The sequence below is a fragment of the Apteryx mantelli genome, chromosome 3 (assembly GCF_036417845.1).
Source record: "Apteryx mantelli isolate bAptMan1 chromosome 3, bAptMan1.hap1, whole genome shotgun sequence".
NCBI classification, from domain to species: Eukaryota; Metazoa; Chordata; class Aves; order Apterygiformes; family Apterygidae; genus Apteryx; species Apteryx mantelli.
This window is the reverse complement of record NC_089980.1, coordinates 54055524-54079926: the sequence shown is the minus strand read 5'-3', so window position 1 is coordinate 54079926 and position 24403 is coordinate 54055524. Positions and strand designations below refer to the sequence as shown.

Below are 24403 nucleotides of genomic sequence, written 5' to 3'. Positions count from 1 at the left end.
AGTGCTCTCAGTCTCTTGGTTGAAGCTGCTTCCCTTTATGTAAGACAGGAGTATGTTGGCATGAGTACTGGACTCCAGGCCTCCCAGGCAGCTGCCTGTACTGGTATTTGGGTTTCAGCCTTAAAATTGGAAGATAATGTGGACTGATCTGTCAGGATAGGTTTTGGTCAGCAAAGGGAATCTTAAATCAGCTGCTCTAAGGAACTCCATGAATATCTTTCACCCCTGCTTTTCTAACATAGCTGTCATTTCAAAGAATATAAAACCTGAAAGCTAAAAAATTATAGCAGATGATAATTAAAGGACATCATTGTACATGCACTTTCCCCTGCTCCTCAGGACATTAGTTACATCTGTCTGAAGACCACTGCATCTCTATAAACAGATCTGAGTGAGTCTTTGTGCAGAAGATGATCCAACTTTTACATGCCAGAGTAAAGCCATTTCACCCTTTCAGGCTACAGCTTTCACCTTTCTGTCTTTCAGTATATCAAATCTGATACAGGGACTGAGAAATCAAGTCTTTATAACCCAGGAAATTCCAAAACTGAAAGTTCTTAGAGCAAAATGTTAACTTTGCTGCCCTGCATATCCTGTACACTTCATCATGTAGGTCAAACAGAGAGTAATACGCTACAGTGACAAGGAAAACAGGAACAGGGAACGCTACATCTGCACAATTTGGCAGAGTTAATGTTAATGTAGAAACTTAAACTTTTGGTATTTGCTGATATTCAAGGGTTTTATTTCTCAACCTTAACAATACATTATTGCTGTTTTCTCCCTACCACATGGATTGTAAATAAATGCCAAGTTTTGAAGAGTAGTTTCAGGAAAGAAAGCACAGTTCATGACAAGTTACATGTGTATGTACCACTTCAGAAAGTGCCAAATCCTCAGAAATATTTGAGGAACTTAAAGACACTGGTGGAATCAGCTAGCCCTCTCTTGTCACTTAACCCCTTTTAGAGCTCTAATCCTGGGTGATTTAGTAGCCTGTCATGAGACTATGGCAAGCTTGAAGCTGTCTACTCCTGCGTTTCAGTTAATAGGCTAACATTCCTCCATCTAACACTTGGTATGTGAGATTGCCTTAGTGACCATTCAGCTTCAGTGTCCAGATTTTTCTGCCCTTCTGTTACAGCTGGTATCAGGTAAAGTTAAAGCATTTTTACCTTTGCAACATTATATAGAAAAACAAGTATTATCACAACTTTCTAGTTGCCATGCTAATGTTCTGAACACCAGAGCAACACAGCAGCTGTTATATATTCAAGGGTGAAATTCCAATAGTAGTATGCTATATAATCTCTGGATAAATATTTATGCTTGTGAAGGTTAAGTGACTTGGAGTACTATAAACTCCAGCCTTTTGGGCAGGCAACTGCAATTTAAGCCTTCTTGCAGTGACCTACCAGTGACCTCTCCCCTGGTCTGGAGGCAGAGTGATTGCTGGAGGCAAAAATTCAGAGTCAATCCTGAGGCCTCTGCTGAACAATAAACCAGTGCATAAAACCCATCAGATGTTACTAGAATCCAACTATGTATCTCAGAACCACTTATCTTAAACATTGCTTAAATTTACTTGAAACTTCTCCTCACATAACTTCATTCAGAAACCCCTCATGATGTGATTTCAACATTGATAAGATGGTAAAAGCCCACTGAAGATGACAAGCATTGTATCATGAGCTGGGTTTTTGATGTTTTATTCACTTGGTAGTTGGGAAGCTTCTATTCATCCTTCTCTAATGTGCAGACATGACTTCAAAGTTTTGATATGGTTAATTTACATACTACAGAAATGCAAACAAAACAACAAGCAAGTCTGCTACTAAAACAGTTGTACAAGTTAGGTCCCATTAGTCATGAGAAGCTGTAGTTCAGTGCCTTTCCTCACTCGTGGACCAAAAAACAGGCAAAGCATTATTCCAAGAGAACTTGGTAGAGCTGGAATTTGCTCCAACCATTTAACCTGAGCATGTTTTCCAAAAGCTGTATAATCTCTTATTTGCTTCCTGAGCTACATTCCAGAAGGATAACAGATACAGCCTAATTCCTTTTTCCCTATCTCACTATTGCCATTATTTCATGTTGAAAATCAGCAAGCCAAACCCCATTCAATACTCTACTCTACACTCCTGTCTATTGATAATGCATTAGGAATGACCCCATGTTAGAAAGAAGAACATGCCAAGATGGCGTGTCTCATTTTCATTCAAGCTGAGGGGAGTTTTTCATTTGCTGCTTTGAAGCATTGAATGATAGTTTGACTCATGCCTGCCTTCTACTGAAATAACGAAATGCAGCCCTGGCCTTTCTGAAGCGAGCCATCCTAAATCAGGGTTCTCTTGACCTAGTTTTACTTATTTGCCCAAAGGAAACACATCACCAAAATCATGTCTTGAAGTAGCTCTCCTAAAAAAAAGCCTGATCTATTTCTGTGCCATTCTATCATGGTTGGTAGCTGTTGTCAATACTTGTTATCCTTGGAGCAAGAACATTATCAGCAGGTTTATGGCTTGCTAACGCCATATTGAGGAATGTTTATTTTATCTGGCAGTTGATATCTAGAAGAATGGCTTTAGGACAACAATATACATTTCAGTCTGAGGAACTCACTCATTAATAATACTTTAATCCACAGGAGTCTTAGGTTTTATTTTGCTTTACTCAGCACTGGGAGATTTTTTTTCTTGACCTGTCCTCTCTGAACTTGCCGAGCACGAGTTCCAAATCCCAAAGACTGCATTGATTCTGCTAAGTACTTCTGGTCAGGAGAGATGCACAGCATCACCAGCAGTTTAGCATCACCTCCTAAAAGTGAAGGAAAAAAAAAAAAAAAGACTGAAAAACACCCATTATTTTCAGGAAGTTATGAACTGATAATGTACTGATCTACAAGCAACCAGCATAGGCTACCATTGCTTTTAGAAGCAGAAGACTATATGCGAACACAGCTGTTGAAAACAGACAGCTGCTTACAGGGAAGCCTACATCTAAGAATATGATTGCTTCCCCAGTAGCAGAATAAATATTTCACAATTTGTAATATAGAATTCTTTCCCCTTATGGTTTCATCAGTTAGTCTGCATGTACATTATGGGTCTGGACACCTCATTAAGCTTTGTCAGATGTTTGCAAATTCAGGATGAAGGCAAAATGGCTCATGTGTGTGCGGTACAGCAAAATGGATTTATTAAAAGTTTACAGTGATTAAACGAACACAGAAATTGCCATTTTAAGCATTGCACCTAAACAGTATACCACGTCATATGCCAAGCATGATTGAAAAACAGGCTCAGTGTGCATACAGCCTAGCTCCTAGACTTGCTGCTTTGGCTTCCCCTTTTCACAGCACTCACTGCAGCACTAGGGGAAATCAGAAAGTCAAGTAAAAATGAATAGTCTTCTTCTGAAAGTCTGAACAGCTGTTACCTCAGTCACTGCCACTACCTTGAACTGGAGACTTCTGGAGCTAAAAACATAGCAGCTGATGTTCTGTGGCTGAAGGAAAGAATAAACTAATATACTGTATGGGCTTGACACAAACCTGATATTACTACTGAGATTACTTGCTATAAAGCTATTTCTGCATAGATGAAGAGCTAGAGAAAAAGTGACCTGAACACACAAAGAAGTTGTAGCAGACTACCACACAGGTATTCTGGAGTCTGCCTCCTTTGTCTTAATACTGTGTCCTGTAGCAGTAAGAGATTTGCAAATACCTGACTGTGCCCTGTACTAATTAAGATTGAAGCTTAACTTGTAAACTGTACATAACATGGAACACCAGTGAAATGCAATCATTAGCCTTCACACTGTATTATTAGCAATACTGTGATTATTCTAAGTTTATTAATAAACTGAACCTTGGAAACATCAAGATGTGGCCAAATTCAGGAGGAGTTCAGAACTCGCACTGTGTACTCACAGATCTGTGTACTCACACTGCTCCAAAGCTAGATTCTTTAAACAGAGGCCCACATACAAAGGAAGTGTGTCAACACAAGCTCATTGTTTAGTTTTACCCAATGAAAGAGGGGGAAAGGTTGGGAAAAGAAGTCTATTTTATATTGTTAAACAAAAATCAGAATAATTGCTCACCTATAGCATCCTGGAGCAGATGCGTAAGTTTGCTGTTTCGGTATGGTACATGAGATCGCTGTTCTGCTATTGCTCCAAGAACATCTGCCAGAGCAGACAAGCTGCGGTTAATAAATGATGTCTCTCTCAGTGCTGCACCTGTTACTCCAGACATACCTAATACAGTGTAGAGAAAGGCAATGGTAAGACTAAGCACAGCTACTTTGAGTACAGTGTGTGAAAAATTCTATTGGTGTATCACCTACTTGTGACACAACATTTTTAAATACACATTCTAAAACATGACTTCCAATCCACCCATACTAAAAGCAAAATGCAGTGGTTGCTTACTCCACAGTAGCAATACATTGTTCAGTACATTTATTCTTTTGAAATAGGGTTAAAGAAGTTCAGTGAATGCAGATGGTCTGAGGTATCTCATGTTAAAGTTGATGTCTCCAGCTGTACGGTGCATCTTGGCTTTGTATGTATCAATCAGGAATAGGGAACTGAGTAAGTAGGAACACTACAAGATTAGAGAAGACAATACTGCTTTTGTAAACACCAGTCCACAGTGTTTTGGGAGAGAAACCTCTTGTGTTCCAACATTTCTTGTAATAGTTAACTGCCCAGTGTGTATCCCTTAGGACCAACAGGAGCAACACTGAGTTTTGAAGCTGATGACGTAAGCTGCAGAAACAGAGCTGTACAATGGCCATAAGTTTGAGGAGTTTATGTTTACCAAATTCTGTAAGGTACTGTTCTTTATGGTATGATTCGCTGTACTTGTTCATACAGGAAAAGGATGCCCTTTTACCATCCAGCCTGCATGGTGGTGTGTAGCTAATGCTGAAAGGTTTGGTCTACACATCAAATTGCACCAATTTAGCAAAGCTGTTGCAAGCTCAACTCTTTGATCAGTCTGGATGAGTGTGCAGTTAGAGTAAGTCTTCCTGTCCTTATTGCTGCCATTTGGGGGAGAGAAACTTGCTATTAGCATTTAGCATCACATTATTCAAATGCTACCCCTTCTTTGGGGTAGCAGAAGAGCTACAGGTGCATCTGCAATCACATCTCATTACCCAGAGCATATGAGCAGGTTGGGCAGAGCTAACGCTAGTGTAATGATCAGAATGGGCTACAGTTTCCTCAACTGCCTTCTCTCCCACCTCTAGAGAGAGCAAGAAGCTGTAGAGGGAGAGGCTAAAGATCTTATTTTCCCCTTTAGGCCAGCATTTTCCAAACTGGGAGAACAAGAGAGGTGTTCAAAGGGTAAGTGGGAGAAGGCACAATAACAGGAAAAACACAGAGGGCTGGACAGGGAGGGCTGGAGGAGTGTTACTGTGATGGAGAGGATGAGGCTGGAATGGTAGAGTCTCTTGGGAGGGTGGCACAGAGGAAAACAGTTTGGAAAACCCTGCCACAGGGTGGATAATAATCTGAAATAGGATGTATCTCAGACTAACTTTACTTGGGTCTGTATCTGCTGGCTGTCCCCAGGCTTCTTTTATAGTCAGTGAAGAGAAGCAGGGATTCCTAAGACAATGGATATCACCTTAAAGCAGAAAATTGCAAATGAGGGAAAGGGTACACGTTTAAACAGCAAACATCTATGTCTGATCAGATGAACTTCCACAAAGCATTCAGGTGAGTTCTCAAAGCGAAAATGAGTTTGCTAAGAAGTGACCACTTAGCTTGTGAATGGCATAAATGGTCTAGGATGGCTGTGGAGCTTTTGAGAACATTACCAGCCATTAACAAGGCAAGGTGCTGATGTACATTTTAAGTGTGTGTGATACCTGATGTACTGCTGCTCGCTTACTTAGATTTGCCCACCTTTAAAAAAAAAAAAGAATCAACAGCTGCCCTCACTTTTATCAGAGTAAGTCTAACTTCTTCAAATCTTCAGCAGTGTAGCCAATGGCAGAGGTTAGTCTACTGCATGTGCTGGGCCATATCTAACACTGATATAAGTGAGCACAGCTCTACTGGCTTCACTGGAGGATCTGGCCCACTGAGCCCCAAACCAAATAAATATTTGTCCTGGTTGAACTGAGAGAACAAACACACACTATTGCTCAGTTACATGTTCACCAGTTTCCAGCACTCACAGCAAATGAAAAAATAATGTATTACATTATGCTTCTCTATAGAACAAAAGTTTAACAGTGAGCAGCAGCAAGAACTCTTGGCAGTAATGTAAAAGACTCTTTCATAATACTGGTTCAGTTTTCAAAACATTATTTCTGGAATGGTACATTTGGCTGCATGGCTTTTCTTGGTAAGAAAGCTTGTCCTTTAGGAAGTAATCAAATTTTTTAAATTATTGTGTGCACAGAGGAGGGGGAGGAGGAAAATACTTTGAAGAAACAATGAAAACAGTATTATCTTTTCAACACTAACTTCCTTCAAGAATTTTTCCACAATGAAGCAGAGAAACCCACACATGGTGATATCAATTTTTACAAATATTTGTAAGATTTAAATAATTTACACACTTTGAACATTCCTGTACAAAGACATGATAATTTTCAAAGTAGAAAAACAAACCTAAGAAAAGCAGTCTGAACAAATAATATACCTATGATATGGGTACCTGCCCTGGGCTTACTTCAGGCTAATGCAGTCAGATTTTCAGGTAAACTGCACCACTGTAAAACTGGAACAGTAAGGCCCCAAAACTTCATTTATGTCAGGATCTGTGTGATTAAACCACCACCTGTGCAAAAGTAGGGTAACACATATCCCTACGTAAAGAGCTAAAGGCAAGTGCTTTACTCCAGATCTGGGAGGATCTATGCCCATCATTCCAAACAGCTTTTTTCAGAAACAGACACATTTGCTTACCGACACACTCGCTGCCAGCTAGATCCACCAGCTGCAGTCTAGTTTTGATTTGCTTCGGTTTTTCAGTTGTTTCAAATTGTGCTGGTGAAGAGGCTCTGGAAGAAAAGGTGGATTTATTTTCTCTCATTTTCTGTGGAAAGGTGCAGAAAAGCTCTTTATTTAGCTTCTGACTGGTTAGTTCATCTTCCCATGAAATACCTGGTTAGTGAAAAAAAAAGAAACAAGGAGAGCTTCTTAGTGACACTGGAAATTGAGATGGCATCTACGGGGAGGAGCACAATGTCTGCTGTTTCAGAATATTTAACAGAAGCAATATACAAGTCAGAATCAATGATATGGGCAGGCTGAACAACCTGGTCTGAAACCTTGTCTATCCTGTTTAAGATTTTGCTCATCAGATTGATCATACCAGTTGATAACAAGACTTGATGTAGCTTGTGTTGTATCTGATGCCCCCAATATACACACTTCTAGCTGGAAAGCAAGAAACAGGAGACCACTAAGGACTTCAAAAAGGCATTTTATCATGTTTTAGATCGACTGCAAACAAAATGGGATTTTGAATGGTTAGGAGCCGTAAGCTCTGAAGTCTGTTTCTAAGCAGTTGGTCTTTCATCTGCTGCTGCTCTGGCCAAACTTGTTCATCCTGCCTCTTCTATTCTGTCCTTTGCTGCTATTTCCTCTAGACTACCTTCAGCCATCTTATCTCACTGCTGCGTCTCTGCCTGATGAGCTATTAGCCTTGTTAGCATTACTTGCACTTGTTCAGGTAGGTCACCTACTCGTTCTGGCCCTTGTTCTGTAGCTGCACTAGCCTGCTTCACATCCTTCCCCTTCCTTAGTAGCAGCATCTGGCTTTCACTCTCTGCTGGGAAGAGGAAGATAAATTCTCTGGAAAAGCTGCTTTGGCATTAGCTTAGCAGGAATATATGCAAAAGGACCTTCCCAAAGCAGTTCTCCTTTTTTTCTTCAGTGTTCTGGTTTTCGTCCATCTCTCTTTGTTGTAAGGAAGGACATAAAAGAATAAAAGGCAGAGGCTCTGCTACAGGTAATAGAAACAATAAACTGGCTTGAGGTCTTAAGGAGTCTAGTTGCAATAGGACAAAGTTCACGGTGGGCTGCAAAACTTGAGTAGGGAGCAGACATAACTAGCTTGTAGAGCTCTGTACCTCTCCAACTAGGCTGCTGCTAATACCCGAGCTAGCTGTTCACACTGTAGACTGAGCAGTTGTGTTAGCTTACACAGAATAAATGGCTTCAGTCCAGACGTGTAAAAATAAGTGTTCTCTCTCCTCTTCAGCCTGAGACGAAGAAACGAAGTAACTGCCTCCCCTTAAACAAATTGCGATAAGAACTTAATCAAACCTGAAAAAGTGCTTGCTTGTCCTCTCTTGCTTTTGTTGAAGAGCTCATCTTAGACTTTATAACTTTTTATTTAGTGACTTAGATCTCCAGTGTTGAGATACTTGTCAATTGCACATAGATTTTAAGTCAGGAATATTTTCTTTTAAACAGAATGCACTATCACACTTCTATAATGAGGTCCCATTTGCAATGTTGATTTCTCCCCACCCCACACCCATATTGCTCATCTTCATCCTTGTGCTATGAACTGTAAACCTAAGAGTCTGCATTCAGCATAAATTAGATATTTCTGTGGAGTTTTGCTGCCAGACAATGTGGTGTAGCAGGGTGACTGCAATTACCAATGGCAGAGGAAAGTCTGGACTAGACAAGATGGCTGGTGTGGTAATGATGCAAATGCTCTGCGTTTTGAAAAGTAACATCTGCCTGATTGACAAGAATCTGGAACTGGACAGAGCTAACATCTGAAATGCCAGAGCTACAACATGCAAAATGACTGTGTCTTTTGGCAGGGGCATAGGTAAATGAGGGCAGTGTTTGTTCTGTTTTGCTAATATTGTCAATCTAATTTCTGATAGCAATCGAGAGAAAAAATGTTAAATATTTTCCACTTTCTAAAACCATATTGTTGCTGCAGAATATGAAGGAAACAGACCACAGCACTGAAAAAGGAGAGTTTAATTACAACATGAGCAAAAGAAAACAAAGTAAACCCCCCAAAAGCCAAAGTTATTCCTAAAGCAATTAACTGGTAAGTGTTGATGTGGTAATGAAAAAAATAAGCAAAGGACATAACTATAATGTAGAAATACAGGTTTTGCCATACTAAATAAAACAACTATGTTGTCTGTTCCTGCAGTGACCTATTATTAATAGTTCAAGAGACTCTGAATTTAATGGATTTATTGCAAGGTAGCAGATAAAAAACAATTCTTTCTCACCCTAGCAGCATATGCTGATTAGCACATGCCCTAAAACACATTAGGGCATATGTTTTAAAGCATACGCCCTAAAACACCAACAACATTGGTTAGCTTTACCACAAACTTAGCAAGTATAATTAGATGATATGTCATACAAAGTGATTTAATTACTGTATTTGAGTGTCTATCAGATGATGACTTACTGATCAAGTTTTATGGCATGAAACAACTAATGAAATAAATTTTAAGAACTCCATAAGTCAAGACGTGTAAAGAAAATTAAGAAGTTACTATGAAAGCATCTGCTAAAACCAGTAGCATTCAGAAATCAAACTGGTAAGGTGTTTAAAAGCTATTTGAAAGGTTAAACAACAAAAGAAAAGAACTGAGGGAATGGATTAAGCACTGGAAAAATGAAGAAAGAACGATACGAAAATCTTTCAGTTCGCAGACTGTGTTTCAAAAACAAATGGCTCTAGATGTATTTTAGTAACATTCTACTTACCAAAGTTATCTCCAGAGACAATTGTGGTTATGGTCAATGTAACTACCAGATGAGAACGAGAGGAATGAGCGTGCACCAGTGTTGGGTGTCTGACTCTTAACTGCAGGCCTTTGTTTACTAGATGCAAGAATTCAGATATATTTTCAACAGTTCTAGGAAATAAAGAAACAACTAGAAAGTAACTGATTCACAGTAAAAATGACATGAGAAAGCTGGCAACTTGGACATGAGCTGATCATTTCCTCTTCCCCACTCTTCTAACTCCTTGTACTATTCCCCACTCTATCTCTAAACTGCTTTCAGTTTTGAGTTGCACAAGCTGCTGTGTTATAGTCTTTTTCTGGTGGGACATAGTCCAAGATGAAAATTCAAGGCAAAAGCTGTGACTTATTACTGAAAGTGCTGAGGAAGTGACCTGCCAGCCTTGCAACACTGTAGACAGAGTACCTCAGCTCTGGGAGTGATTCAAATTCCTACACCTCTGCACTTTGAAAAAAAATACACAAATAGACTTAGACATTCCTGAAATCTCTGGTCTTACAGATGTGGAGTTGACCAGTTTATGTTAAACAAGCACCTGCTCTTTGGGAGGTACAGAAATAGGGCGGAAAAAAAAAAAAAAGAAATTTCTCTGAGCCTTTGGAAATTACAGTTCACATTCAGAATTAATTCCAAAATCCTTGTGAAAAAGTTCAGTTCTGCTGTTCAATAAACAGGGATTCCAGTACAGTGTCAGAATAGACAGGCATAAGTTCATATAGATCATTTTATCTTATACTATCTGTTCTATTTTTCAGATGAAGGAAATACTGCAATATGAGCAACTGAAGGGCAAAAACCTGATACAGAAGGTGAAATAAACTGATTAGGTAAAGAAAAAAACCTACCATTTTCCCCAGGCTTGCAATCTGAAAACAAAGGTAAGATTACCAATAAAATGGTGTTCCTTACCCTTTCCTTTCACTGCACTGCCTTGTTCAATAATCACTCAAGCCACACCACCAAGCATTAGTTTCTAGATGGGTGTATAAATTATTATGACTGCATATCACAGCCTGGTTACAGAATGCCTTGTGAGACACCAGAACCATTAATAACTCTCCTGACAGGCTGCCTGCTACAGACTTGGTTCTACATCACTGCAAAGCATGTGATAAAAGGTAAAGCCTTCATGACTTAGATTTGGCCAATTTCAGTGAAAGTCACACTGGGTACAAACATATTACAAGCTAAGAACAGGCATACTTGAAGAGGTCAGAGAAAAAAAGAGATATACCCAACTGAAACAACTTACTCTGAAAATAAAGCAAAGATATATACTAAAGAAGGGGAATACACTTAGCTAAACCCTACTTACCTTTGTAAGACAGACACTTAAGAGAGAAGCAACCACATAAGCAATTCACTGGGGTGATCTAACTATTGCCTCAGGTGCAAGGAGACAGTTCCTGCCTTCCTGAGTTTTGAACTGCATTCCAATAGCTGATCAGCCAGAACTGGATAGCCTGAGAGGTGAACAGCCTTTGCTAGAATGTAGCAACAGGCAATCGGCTTCTGCAAGCTGTTGCTGCTGTTCACTGGTGAGTGGGCAGTACCACTCAGCTGCTGTGCTGTAACTGAGGTTTGCAGACAGAGCTAAGCCTTGGGATATGCAGTTAGTGTTGGTCATCTATTAGGAAACTGCAGCTGACTCTGGAGGTAAACAGCATCACCAGCCCAGTGCTCCAAAATCCTCACAGCAGCTCCTCAGTGGGACTGTCTCCTGGTAATGATTTTTGGTATAATCTTTACTACTGTATCATGCTGTATGTACCATACATTCAAGGACCAGCTTCTACAAAGAGAAGCCCCATTGTGCTTAGGTTAAAAATTTGATGCTGAAAGTTCTCCAAAGTCAACCAAGTTGTAAAAGAAGAAAGAAACTGAGGTTTCTGTGATTCAGTAGGATGTGCACGTTAACAGGAAGGAAACTACTGTATTTTATTGGACATATGGAGAAACCAATGAGACCCAGCAGGCCAATATATTCCGAGATGAAATATTATTACAAATGAGGATGTGTTTTTATTCAAAGCATCAGCTGTTTACTTTAGATTTCAGGCAGCTGGGTGGCCTCACTCCATGGTTCCCTTACTTTGTTTGGGTTTGCTTTTTCTTATTAACCTTTCTGTATAATTATTAATATAACCCGCTTATGAATTGGACTTTTTTGCAGCTTGCATTGTAATTGAGATACATGTCCATATTTTTGTGTATATTTGCATTAGAACTGAGTATTTATCAATTGATTTAGATAAATGTTTTAAGAAGGTTCTTAGCTCAAGGCACCAGGTTCCTTTACCATACATTAAAATTTAAAGAAATAAACACAGCAGCCATTTTATGGACTAGAACAACAAATAAAACCTTACTGCAGCTTCTGGTTCCTGTTTCTATGGCAGAGATCCCTGACACATCTCACCTTTCTCCTCCTCAAAGCCTAGGAAGAGATGGGTCACCTGCTAACTATGCAAAGCGTCCTTGTGGGTAAACATTTTTCAGGAATGATCCAGGAATGATCTTGGTCACTGAGATACTGTAATTAAAAATTACTTGGAGGTTCTGACAAAGCAGAAAAAAGTATTCAACTCCTATTGTACCCACACTGTATGCACCCATTTTTCATCTGCTAAGTCATACAGTTCCTTCCTTTTCTAGTCAAAGGAAAAAGATTAGCTCTTTCAAGAAGGAATAAGCACAGACAGGTTAGGTTCTGCTCCCAGTCACCTCTGAAGGAGTCTTTCTTTCCCCTGACAATAAAGCCTAGGGAGTCTCTATCTATCCAAATTAACCAGGTGCCGAAAGTTAAAGTATAGTCACAGCTGGGGAAATCCAAGAACACAGACTGAGAGAAACCCACCAAGCAGCATAATACAGACTGAGAGAGAGCAAAAGGATTCATCATTTCAAGCTCTAGTCATTTTTAATTATTTCCAGGCTCTTATGGGACATACAGAGTGCAAACAAGAATGCAGAATTTGTCTGGAAATCATATTTAACCTCAAGTGTGAAGAGAAGACATACCCCCAAGAAAAACGTTAAACCCTTCTAGAGTAGTGCAGTGATTACTATTTCATTGAAAGAAAGGAGAGTTATATAGCCCAGCTGGTGAAGTAAGCCACTTTACAGTTTCTCTGGGGTTCCACTTTTCTATGAGCAGTTCAATGGCTAGAAAATACAAGTTAATAAATGCATATAGCCAGGTAAAATAAAAGGATATTTACGCAACCCTCCAGTACATTGTCATATTTTTAGCAAGGCTTTCTGGCAATAACTTAAACCCACATAAACAAACCGAAACTTGTGGTTATAATGCTTGTGTGATTCCACTGAGGGTGCATTTTGTTTTAATTCACAAGGTGGGGAAATACTTTTCACATCTGACTTCCAATTCCTCCTGGAGAACTACAGATTAGATTGTGACAAGCATTAGGATAGGGAAGTGAATAAAAACATCATGTTTCCCATGGAAATGTAAGATGTTATAACAGTGTGCTAAGCTCTTCAGTAGACAAGATGTTTCTTTCTCTTCACAAACATTAACATCATTTGCCCAAGGAACAGAACTTTCTTCTGAGTTGCCAGTCCTCTCTGTAGTTCACAGCAGAAACGTTCCCTTCTGAAATCTGTTCACATTCTGCAGGCTCACAGTGGAATGTTCAGTAGTTTAATTCCACTGGCTAGCATCACCTCTCCAGTGCCACTAGTACTGCTTGTCTTAACCTGTTTTATTAATGTTTATTTAATACCAGCATAAACAGCACATCTGTTACTAAAATGGAGTATCTGAAACAGACCTGCTCTTGTAAATGCATGAATTGTTATGAGCATGTGATTTTTATAATCAAAATAGCAAAGATACATGTTTTAGATATAAAAAGAAAGTATTATGTATTTGCTTTGTACACTATACATATGTAATGCCATTCCCATGTATACTAACAAGTCTTTGTAAAGCTTAGAAGTACAAGAAGGCATTAAATAGGTACAGCTGTTGCCTGTAACTACTTTAGGCCTCCCTTCAACATCAAGATGTGTGTAGATAAGAATCAAACTTACCACACACATGTACACTGGAAAGGTGGGCATCTAAAAACTGAATGAGTAGAAGGGGTATTGACCAATCTTAGATTTTGATTTGAAGAACTTGGATTTTCAAGAGCCACATGTCATAAAATGTCATTCTTTCTATAGCACTTTTTTAACCCCCAGTGATTGTAGAGAAATAACACTCTGCAGCTTCTTAAAAATCTATAAGATGTGTATACATTTCCATTATAATCTGTAAGACTTCTTATAATACAGTAAGACTGCAGGGAAAGTCCTTTGTGACTGGGTTACCCTTTCTTTTCCTAGCGCTGACAAGATGCTCTAGATCCAGTCACAATGAAATACATAACTATCTTCAGGCATCCTGACTGGAGGGTGCTTAACACAGAAGTATAACCAAAATTAATTGTATTGTTTTTACTGAGACTATGTTAATATTTGGAGCCAACCGCAATCTAATAGCCTGCATTAACTGAAACAGTGAGAGCATATGCATATGGTAAGGACTTATTTTTCAGAAGTGTTCACTGGCATCCATAACTGATTTTTAATTATGCATTGCACTAACACTGTATTATGATCAGGATCCTATTGCGCACTTACTCATATGTAAGCAATGGAACATCACTCTTTCCTTCTCTGGTTGTGACAACATCACGTTTGATGCCAAATACTCTTCCACAACTGTCTTTGGCCAGAAGATCAAAAATTTCATTATTATATACTTCTACAACAGAAACTTCAACCCAGTAACTTCCTGGTGGCTTTTCTGAAATAAGACTGCAGAATAAAAATAGAAAAAAAAAAATGAAAAAAATAAAAAATGCTGAAGTCAAACCCCAAGCAAGCTATCTGTAAATAAGGATCTATTTTTTAATTACAATTGAATTACAGCCTGATAGAAGTGCCTATTAAATATCCTCAGTCATGGCTGGGCCTCATCCCCATACTACTATTGAGTTAAAGAATAAGAATATACACTTAAATTATATGTAAGGCAGTAAATAGACCTTCGTTTGGAAACAGCGGTAACAGCTTACATTGTTTTTCCTCCACCAACCACCCTCACTCCTCAAGCTGTTTTTTTTATACCAATTCCCTGCTGGGAGTTACTGCATTCAGAGCTCAAGGCAGAGATGGTAAACTGTTCCAGCTAGATCTGTAAGAGGTTATCTGCCCACAACCTCAGTGTAGAACCCAGAAAAAGTAACTTTTGACTGTATTTAAACCACACAACCTGTTTCTGCAGTGTGGCCTGACTGTGATTTCTGGTCATTATTGTAACATTCCACTCCCCTCTCCTACTGTTAAGACCTAACCACAATTGTGCATGAAGTATAGGTTGTAAAAGCTGACTGCTGTCAAGAAGAAAACACATGAAACAGTAGTCCTAAAATCCCAGAAAAATCATAAAATAAGGGTCTGTCTACTCAGGAAAGTATTTACAGTTAGACACAGTTATTCTAGTACAAAATTGGCTCTTGTTGATTTAGCCTCTACCCTTCTCTGAAAGAAACAGACTTAACTGAAACAGCCTCTAATGGCTCTTCTGTTATAACATAGCAGCATATCAGTTCATATCATGCATTACGTTCAACTAAGAAATCTAGCCCAGAACAGATCATTGTTAGAAAGTCTATTATCATCCTTCCATGGGACTGGGTTCTAATTTGGATCCCTTTCATCTACTCAACTGTCAATCCTCACAAAGCTTGTAAGAATGTAAGTATCTTTTGGACTGCCACAAATATGGTTGAAACTTATTCTAAAGTTATTAGGGGTCTGAATACAGATGGACAGACATACCGAGCAAGATTGCATAATCTTAATTTTCTTAGGAAATCTAGCTAGATTTAGCTAGGATAGATCTAGCTAGCTAGATCTAGATAGATTTAGCTAGCTAGATCTAGATAGATTTAGCTAGCTAGATCTAGATAGGATAGAGACTAGAAGTCTATATCAAATCTCAGATATGGAATGGTTGTCAGAGGTGCTATAATTATTAATCATTGTAAAATTGAAATCTGTAATGATAAATTACAAACATTATTTATCCTTTCTATAAAGTTTAATGTGAAAACTTTATATGCATGCCACTGACAAAAGCCTTAACTCTTACTAGGTCAATATTATCAGGTCAGTGTTACCTGAACACTTCTTGAGTAGCTCGAGGAATAATTCCAAGTTCTGATTCATCTTCTGTGGAGAATGCAAAGTTCTCCTCTAATTGTGGTCCCAACATTGTATATGTCTTCCCACTTCCAGTCTGCCCGTAAGCCATGATACACACATTGTACCTGAAAATCAAAAGTGCCTTCATTTTACCATTACCAAATGCATTTGTTAAGTGGCAGATTAAATCCCAAACAATTTGGGAACACAAACCAAGACTAAAAATAAATACATTGCCACTGCAGATTTCTTCCTGAAGATCTCAAAATCAGACTGAAATTAAGTACTGCTCATAACCCCTCTGCAACAGATTTTTATTTTTTAAGCAACAATGAAGGGTAGGGAACTGACAACACCGGGATGCTTAGCTTGGAATGATTGAGGATGTTAGACCTCCTGTCTGCCCCACTTCCAGTTCATGCACTACTGAGCTGCTTGTTAATCAGTTCCTGAAGTACTGCAGTTTACAGTACAGCATTTTAAAGTAAAACATCACTGGGTTTGATTTGTCTTACACTGCTATGCTGCAAACCACAGCATTAATAACTTAACAGCTGGGAATAGTAAACTCGTCAGCTCTCACAGCCTTTTCAAGCAGGCTCATGAGCCACAGCCCACAGTCACTGCAAAAGATAAGAGAGCCCTAATAATAAGAGACACAAGTTTAAAACCAAATGCATTACTTGAATACAAGCATGCACATGGAGATTTCTACTCTGGAATGAAAGTGTGAGGAATTGATTTGATGTGGACTTGTAGAAGGCGAAAGAGTACAATGTCAGTGCAGAGGTACAGGCACCTCTGGAACACAGTTTATCATCTTCCGAAGTAGACATGTGAAATACGTCAAATGAACAGAGGTCTGAAAATGCCTGGTTTTCTCCACTGAATATTAAAAAATAAGTCCACAGCAGCCAGCTCTGTTGTGGATGTCTCTGCTGCAGGCATTTGAATTTAGCTGTATGAATGCTATCCACAAAGTGTGTTTCTAATACAGTTGGATCCAAATCAACATCATAAGCAAAACAGCTGGGTAGAAACAAATGCATCCAGTCACAGTACTATTTTGTATTGAGGACCAAGGCTGTAACGTGCAGTTGCAAATTAGTCCCCACTCACCTCTGTCTATACTGCAGGCACCTGCTGGTGCATTGGTTTTGACCACAGAACCATGCCAGCAAAGACTCTTAGGAAATATGCAGTTACACTGCCAAGACTGCTCCTTCACTGGTCTATCTTGTTTGTCCAGAGTCCCAGCTTTAGCAGAATCTCCATGCACTAGGAGTGCTTTGTGGTGTGCTGAAATTTCAGCGCAATTAAAGAGTTGCAAGAATGGGCTTGCTCCTATTCTGCCAGGGAGTGGAATTTCACTGCATAAGCTATACCTCCTCTGTGGAGGGACCTGAATAGCTGCTTTTGGTGATCTGATGCTTTCCCGCATATCAAAAATGTTGTTTCAAGCACATACCAGCAAATTTCAGTGAACACCCCTCATCCAGTTGTTTCAAATTTTTGACTTTAGGTCATCAAATACTGAAATTGCCACTGCAAAGAAATACATTTGCAGGGCTTTTTGAATACTAAATATGCCTAGAAGCAATAATTTTGGAGGATTATTAAGAAAGGTTTCTCTTACTAGAAAGAAGTGGGGGCTGATAAGCAATATGGCAAATATCTGGGCACCCTTTCTAGTGATGTAAAGTCAAAGTTGCAGTCAGTGAACCTACGATAAGGTCCCCAAGTCAGGATGCAAAGAGTATAACTAGAAGTCTAGTCATAGATTTGATGGAGTAAAGGAGGCAACTGCAACTGAAATTAAAGGAGAGAGTACTACAGCAAAATGAAAGGTTCTAGAAATTGGAGCTGCAAATCTGAAATGTGGGATTTCTCTAGGTATTCCCTGTTGTCATCAATCTACTTTCATTTATGTCAGTGGAAAGCTCTGAGTAATTTTCATAGTTTTCAGCTAGGCCAACAACAAGCAGTTTTCAAAATTTCATCCCCAAAGCCTGAGAAGTCATAGCTTCTGGAGACTTCCAGTTCCTCTTCAAGATAAGAGTGATATCTTTTGAACCAAAAAAGGAGCCAAAAGTTTGCAACTAGTAGTTTTCCTTAGGTAAAACAGAATGGAATTTTTTCAGAAATCTTTCAAACTTTCAAATAGTACGGTTACTATTTAAATTTTCTTCACTTGTTAGAAAGCAAGCATCATGGCAAAAATAGTTCTGACAAGATACAGATGATATGATTAAAAGCTGAAGTTCACAGGTGCTTGTAATTTTGATGATAAAGACACATATCAGGAATTAAGCCAGTGATATCCCCTCTGCCAAAGCCAAAACAGTATTTCAATAAACCCAAGTGAGCTAAAACTACCCAGAGCAGTATTAGATCTAACTAAGCACAGGAAAGAATGAACTGTTGGATGATTCAGCAAAAGGATGGGCAGCAGCAACAGATCAAATTATATTTATTCAGTTTACTTTATTGATGCTCTGGTTCCAACATAAGGGTTTTAAATAGAGCATGAAACCCATTTGTATCCTCAGGCTTTTAATCTGAACATTTCTGATTAGGATTCAGCTATGAGACATTTCTTTTCTATCAACCCAGACATTTCTCCTTCTTCACTGTGTTTCATTAGTTATATTACTGTTTTCAAAAGTTCTTATTGTCAAATTAGAATACCAATACTTTTATAGCACTCCTCTCCTGAAAAAAATGTGGCTGTTCACTCCAGCAAAGTTATCACTGGGTTGGGAACACTATCAAAAGAAATCAAAGAAGGAGGAATTTATTCTTCCTTAAAATAAATAAATAAATTAAGTTTATTCTTCAATCTTGTAAAGAAAGGAAGTGTTATCTCAGTCCCTTGCTGGTCCTGTACTGCTAACTGTAAACTTTGAAGGCTGCAGAATTTTGTCTGTTTTGCATATGGAACAATCTTTTCCTCCTGTATATTTATACTGAAAAATGAAACAATTCATTAAAAAGAAAAAGAAAAATAAAGAAAAAGAGTTGAACAGTCAGCTGAACACTCCTTTCTACTTAAGGTTGGTACAGACCATTTTGGAACCCAGATCAAAACAGTCAGGAGGGGCACAAAGGTTCAAGGTTCAGACCAAGTCTTGTCTGTTTCACATTTACAAAGGGAAGGCTCCTCAGAAACATGGCTCTTACGCACAGTCTTTCCTTCCCTGAAAATCTGGTTCTGTTTAAATGGCACTCCTGGAAAAACAAGACAGCTCTTTTGTTTTCAATAACAGAACATTTCCTAAATGAATATAAAAATCCCAGCTTTCAGGACAGGATTCTCTCAATGCGCAAATTGGAAAGTGGGAAATACAGTAGATAGAGGTACAGATCAGATAGGTTTGAAGAAACATTGGCAACATACTGAGCCAAAGCAAACTTACGTTCATTGCAACAGGAAAGTATAGAGCAAAACCAGTTTTTCTAAGGACCCCTCCAAACTCCTCCAACCTAGGGGTCCCCAGGTTGCTCAGCTATGGAAACTGTGGTAACTTATCCTTGGAGAACTGGAATAGCACCCTATGGGCCATATAGGGCTTCCTTTAGCCCAGCTAGCCCTTGGGGCCCCTCTGTGGCATGTGTAACAGGATGTTTGGGATTTCTCAATATTCACAATATCCTGATATGCCTCTTCTAGGCTGCTTTTAACTATCAGACAGAAAAGGAGACTTGTAAACTTCAGTGTGCAGACTGCCAGGAACAAGGGTTGCCACTGTTCAACTATGCCAATCTGGAAGGAAAGAGGCTGTAATCAGGTCTACGACAAATATCTATAGTTCAGTTGAATCAGGGTGACAAAAGAGCAGAAAGGAACTATTAAATAAATCTAAATTCACGTCTGAATGATTATAACAACCACTTCAAGGCTTATTTGTGAGAGCAGCTTAACTTGGCCATAGTGTAAATGAAAATCACACTTCAAGAACTTCAGTGGCTAAAAGTAATTAAACACATTTGTTAGTGCTTATTACTGATTAGTTTCTTATTCAAAGCAGAATTCTGTTTTAATGCTAGTATCTGAAGGATTCTTAAGAACTGAGATTGAGGATGCTCAATTCTGGTTCAATCAGGAATTGGTTGTATGACCTCCTATGGCATGTGCTGTACACAGGAACAGAACAGATGATGAGAAAATGGCCCTAGCAGGCCTTTTATATAAGAATACACTGTTGGAAAAGATGTATCATACTGTGTTTGCAATTGAAAAACAGTTCTAAAACATAACCTACCAAAACATAGGAAACAAAAAAAATAGTATCATCTCCATTAGAAGCAATGCTCATGTTTGCTATAATGGAAAGAGACCAGAGAAAAACTGCTGACCTACTTTTTTTCCCCAAAAATTTGTCCACTCTGCTAAATTTTATAAACAGTTGTGTTCACTGTTTATATGGGGAAACAACTTTCACTCAGTGTTGAGTAGGAAGAAAACAGGAAAATGAAACTGAAAAGTTACAAAACTTGACCTGTGAGGCAGTTAACAGCTAATGCTTAAGTAATTTTTTTTTAATTGATGGATTTCAGTAGACAGTTGTCCCTTAGCTTTCCTGTTCCCACTTTTTAACTTACCCATCCAGAAGAGAAGTTAGCAAAGGGGCCACATCTGCAAACACTGTGTCTTGAGACTCAGAAGCATTGTAAACTCTGAGGATCAAAATGCAATGGTTAATTGAAGAAAAAATATAAATATGTTGCTACAATACAAGAACATAAAATATAGAAAATGTAGGCCAGTGACACAAACTTGTGACCCACTAACATTTCTATGACAGCAACAATTACAGATTGTGTTTTAAAAGACTTATTTAGCTTGCCAACATGAAGCTGGCAGATAGAAACTACTTACTGCTGCTCTAAACCAGACTTCCTATGCCAGGAAATTAAAAGGTAATGAGGAAGAGCTGAGCTGCCATGGGAGTTACCACTTTGTTCAGGTGGCTAGAGGGAAAAAACATGGGGCATGGCCAAGCCTCAAAGGTTGCATAGGAAAGTCTGAAGTGCCTCCAGTATATTACAGAAGAGAGCAATCTTGGAGCAGGAGAGAAGCCAGGATCCACTAAAGAAGTGGTCTGGTTGCTTTTTGTGATGTATTCCAGGGGACTGGAAATCAGCATTCCTAGTTCTCCCCTGCTTTTTGGGGGGAGCGGCTGTTGTCTGTACTGGAGAGAGTGATCCATGGATGTACACTTGTGGCTGTCTGATCTCATCCTAATCCTTTTGTCTGCCTCTCTGGCAGACACTGTCTTTTTTTAGGCAGTACTGACCCATGTTACTTTCTTCCACCTACCAGCTGACTGCGAAATATCCTGCTGCCTGTGTCTCCTTTGTGTCAGGCTCTAAGGAAGGGAGTGGTCAGGTTGTGCTTCCTCTTGAGATGCAGGAAGGGTTTGGGAAAAGAGGTACAGAGGCTGCAAACTTGCCTCAGGACTTGTCTCAGAGGAGTCTGTCACAGTAGAAATCTAAAGGCCCCTGAGGTCATGTTTAATGATGCACTGTCTTCATGGGCAGCATCAGTTTAAGGTATTTTCATCCCCACCCCTGATAAACTATCTATTCTGAGATGAATATTTCTCACCAGAGGGAACAGATGGCTTTTTCAGATGGCTTTCTTTTATGTTGTGATGTGGATTTCAGACTAATTTTTTACCAGAACGAATGACAATTAAATTAATGAGTTATTCCACCTCTTAGAAAAGATCAATGACAATATAATTCTTGGGTCAAAACAACTACATGCATTTTTTCAAATTCAAGAAAAAAATCCAGCAAGGTTACACAGGGCCCTTCAAAGAAATTTTTCCCCTAATCCTTTGAGATATAACATTTGTACAACACAAAATCAAGACATGAAAATAAGAAATCATCAAAGGGAGGAAATTCTGATCATAAAACATGGACATCCTAATTCACTCATCTCTTCTCTAGCATGCCAAAAAAGTAACCTCCCTGAGATTACAGCCTGCAACAAGTACTGTTTATACAAGATGTATTAAATCTAAAACATGAAAATCATTAGCCACACTGTAGAATTTGAGGTTTGGATGTTTTTTTCTTTGGAAAAAGCTTCCTTTTTGGATATCCTTCTGTTGTGATTCTTTTTTTGTTTATCCCTGTTTTCCAATGAGTGATGCATGTTTTATATAGGTTACAACAGAATGGCAAATTAGAAACAGGAATTTCAGTAGCAGCAAACATTACAGAACATAGTAACTTCCCTATGTATATAGCATATAGCTTCACTTAGCACTATTCTACATCTTGTATACATAATACTAAAAATATTTTTGAATGAAGGACATAGTGTGCTCTTTAGCATTTATTCAAGCCTCTTTGTATATTTGACCAGGATCTGGCCATTAAGGTTTGTAGACTGCACAAATGTAGATTTCGAATTAACTTCTCAAAAAATAAGACTGCACAGAGGGACCACTGATACACAGATACAGAATTAGACCCAATCTACTTAGTTCAGCATTCTGTTTCTGCAAGTGGTCAAAGGTACGAGCAAGAAATAACATGGTAGCTGGAGACAGAATAATTTGTCTCTGTGAGTGTCTCGTCCTAATCCTTAATAGTTGTAAACTGGCCTCAAAGCTGAAAGAGTTGAACTTCTGTTTCAACAAATACTATTAGCATTAACATCCAGTTTCTTTTTGTGTCTTGCTGATTTTTTGGCCTGGAGTAACATCCTGTGGCAATGAGGTCCACAGTCTAATTATAAGTTGTATGAAAACGTACTCTCTTTAATCAGGAAATGAGTACTTGTCTGGCTTGATGGACAAATACTGCTTGTCATGTCATTCCACTCACATGCTGTCATACTAAACTGAGAAACCCATAAATATGCAGAGTTGTGGCACAATTCTTATTGGGAGGACACAGTCACTGAATAGCAATGCTCCATCTTTGCTTTGCATGCATACATGCATACTCTTCAGTATGCTTTGTGCATCAAATTTTCAAGGTCAATATTAGAAAGCAAAAGCACTTCCAAACATTTTTCTCTGCTTCATTTATCATCTGCAAGCAATGAAATATTCATTAGCACCAAGTCCTGAATTTTAAACAACTAGGGCTCTAACTCTATTTATTGTGAAATGATGTTTTTCTTAACATGTCAAAACATCTCCCTCAAAGCTACTACTTTAAAAAATTAACTTAGTTGTTAATAATGAGATGTGAACACTCATACTGTGTTCACTTGGTGTTGGTGGGTTTTGCAGTCGAGTAAAGCAGACATTGCAACAACTGCAGCTAGAGTCAACCAGTTTTGGTAGTCTTATGTTTACACTGCAAAGTACTACAGACATAGCTAACTGTGTCAGGTATTGGTAGCAGTTTAGAGAAAAGGCTTTGGGCTCCATGTTACAGTAACTACTCCAAATATTTACCCAACTTCCTGTAGGGATTTAACTGCCACTACTGAGCTGTTGTGGTTCAAATGCTACCAGTACCCAAAAGAAAGTAGTTTAAAGTTGGCTTGAACTAGTCTTTGCTACACTATAATCACAGTGCTAGCTGAAGCGTAGACATATACTTAAGTAGCTATCTGAGAGCATGGAAGATGCAACAAATCCAGAAAATCTGTTTCTGTAAATCCCTTTATTTTTACCAGAATGGTAACAGATTTGTCCCTGCCTAGTGATTAATGTTAATTTCACCTTGAAAATTCTGAGCTTCTTTTTTATTTTGCTAACTGATTCACCAGTAAAATTATAAAAGCATAACATGCTGAAAGCTGGAATTTTCTTCCTGAGCTGAAATCAAATATTTTGACATTTATTAGTTCCATAAAACATTGCTAAAAAAATAAACATTTCTGAGTTCATAAGAACCATATGCTCTTCTGTTTATAAAAAAGAGCTGTGCTGGGACAATGAAAAAACATTTCCCAAGAACTGCATTCTTTGAGGGATTTACATTTTTTTAACCTTTTTCCTGATTATCAGGATCTACACCACATGTCCAGAGTCACAGCACCTCTGGAGTCCTGTGTCAATACCATTAACTGTGTTGCTCTACAGATTTGAATTCCAGCTTTAATCTGCATTCACTTCAGCTGCTATTGCTGTGTTGGGTATAGCTAGAGGGTGAAAGGAATTACTCCAAGTAGCTTAGCAGACATGCAAGGTGACCACATACCTTGAGAGATCACATATATATGCCTTGTATCAAAGGAGTCCTATAACCTATAGGGTCAGTAAAGCTTCCCAAAGATTTGCATCATCTTAGGGCTTTTCAGTCCTTTGGTGGCCAGGCTCCAGTCCTCAGTCTGGATGAGCAGAAAAGGGCAACATCTTAGAAGGATGCCTCAAGCAAAGGGTGAATAACGGGCAATGTTTAGCAAACCTACAGCAGTTTGGGTGGAACAGGCTCAGAACTT

At 38.8% G+C, this 24403-nt stretch overlaps 1 protein-coding gene across 2 annotated transcripts in view; it reads right to left on the bottom strand.

Moving 5' to 3' along the window:
- Window positions 1–1693: 1693 nt before the first annotated feature.
- The window catches only part of KIF25 (kinesin family member 25), a 47901-nt gene continuing 25191 nt past the window's right edge, over window positions 1694–24403 (bottom strand). For both annotated transcript variants that reach the window (XM_067293382.1, XM_067293383.1), the window contains 7 exons: window positions 20590–20664; window positions 15963–16112; window positions 14419–14595; window positions 9727–9878; window positions 6934–7131; window positions 4108–4263; window positions 1694–2817 (listed from right to left, as the gene is read on the bottom strand). In XM_067293382.1, coding sequence (XP_067149483.1) covers window positions 2660–2817; window positions 4108–4263; window positions 6934–7131; window positions 9727–9878; window positions 14419–14595; window positions 15963–16112; window positions 20590–20664 — 1066 coding nt within the window. In that variant the 3' untranslated portion in view covers window positions 1694–2659. The remainder of the gene's footprint in view (window positions 2818–4107; window positions 4264–6933; window positions 7132–9726; window positions 9879–14418; window positions 14596–15962; window positions 16113–20589; window positions 20665–24403) is intronic.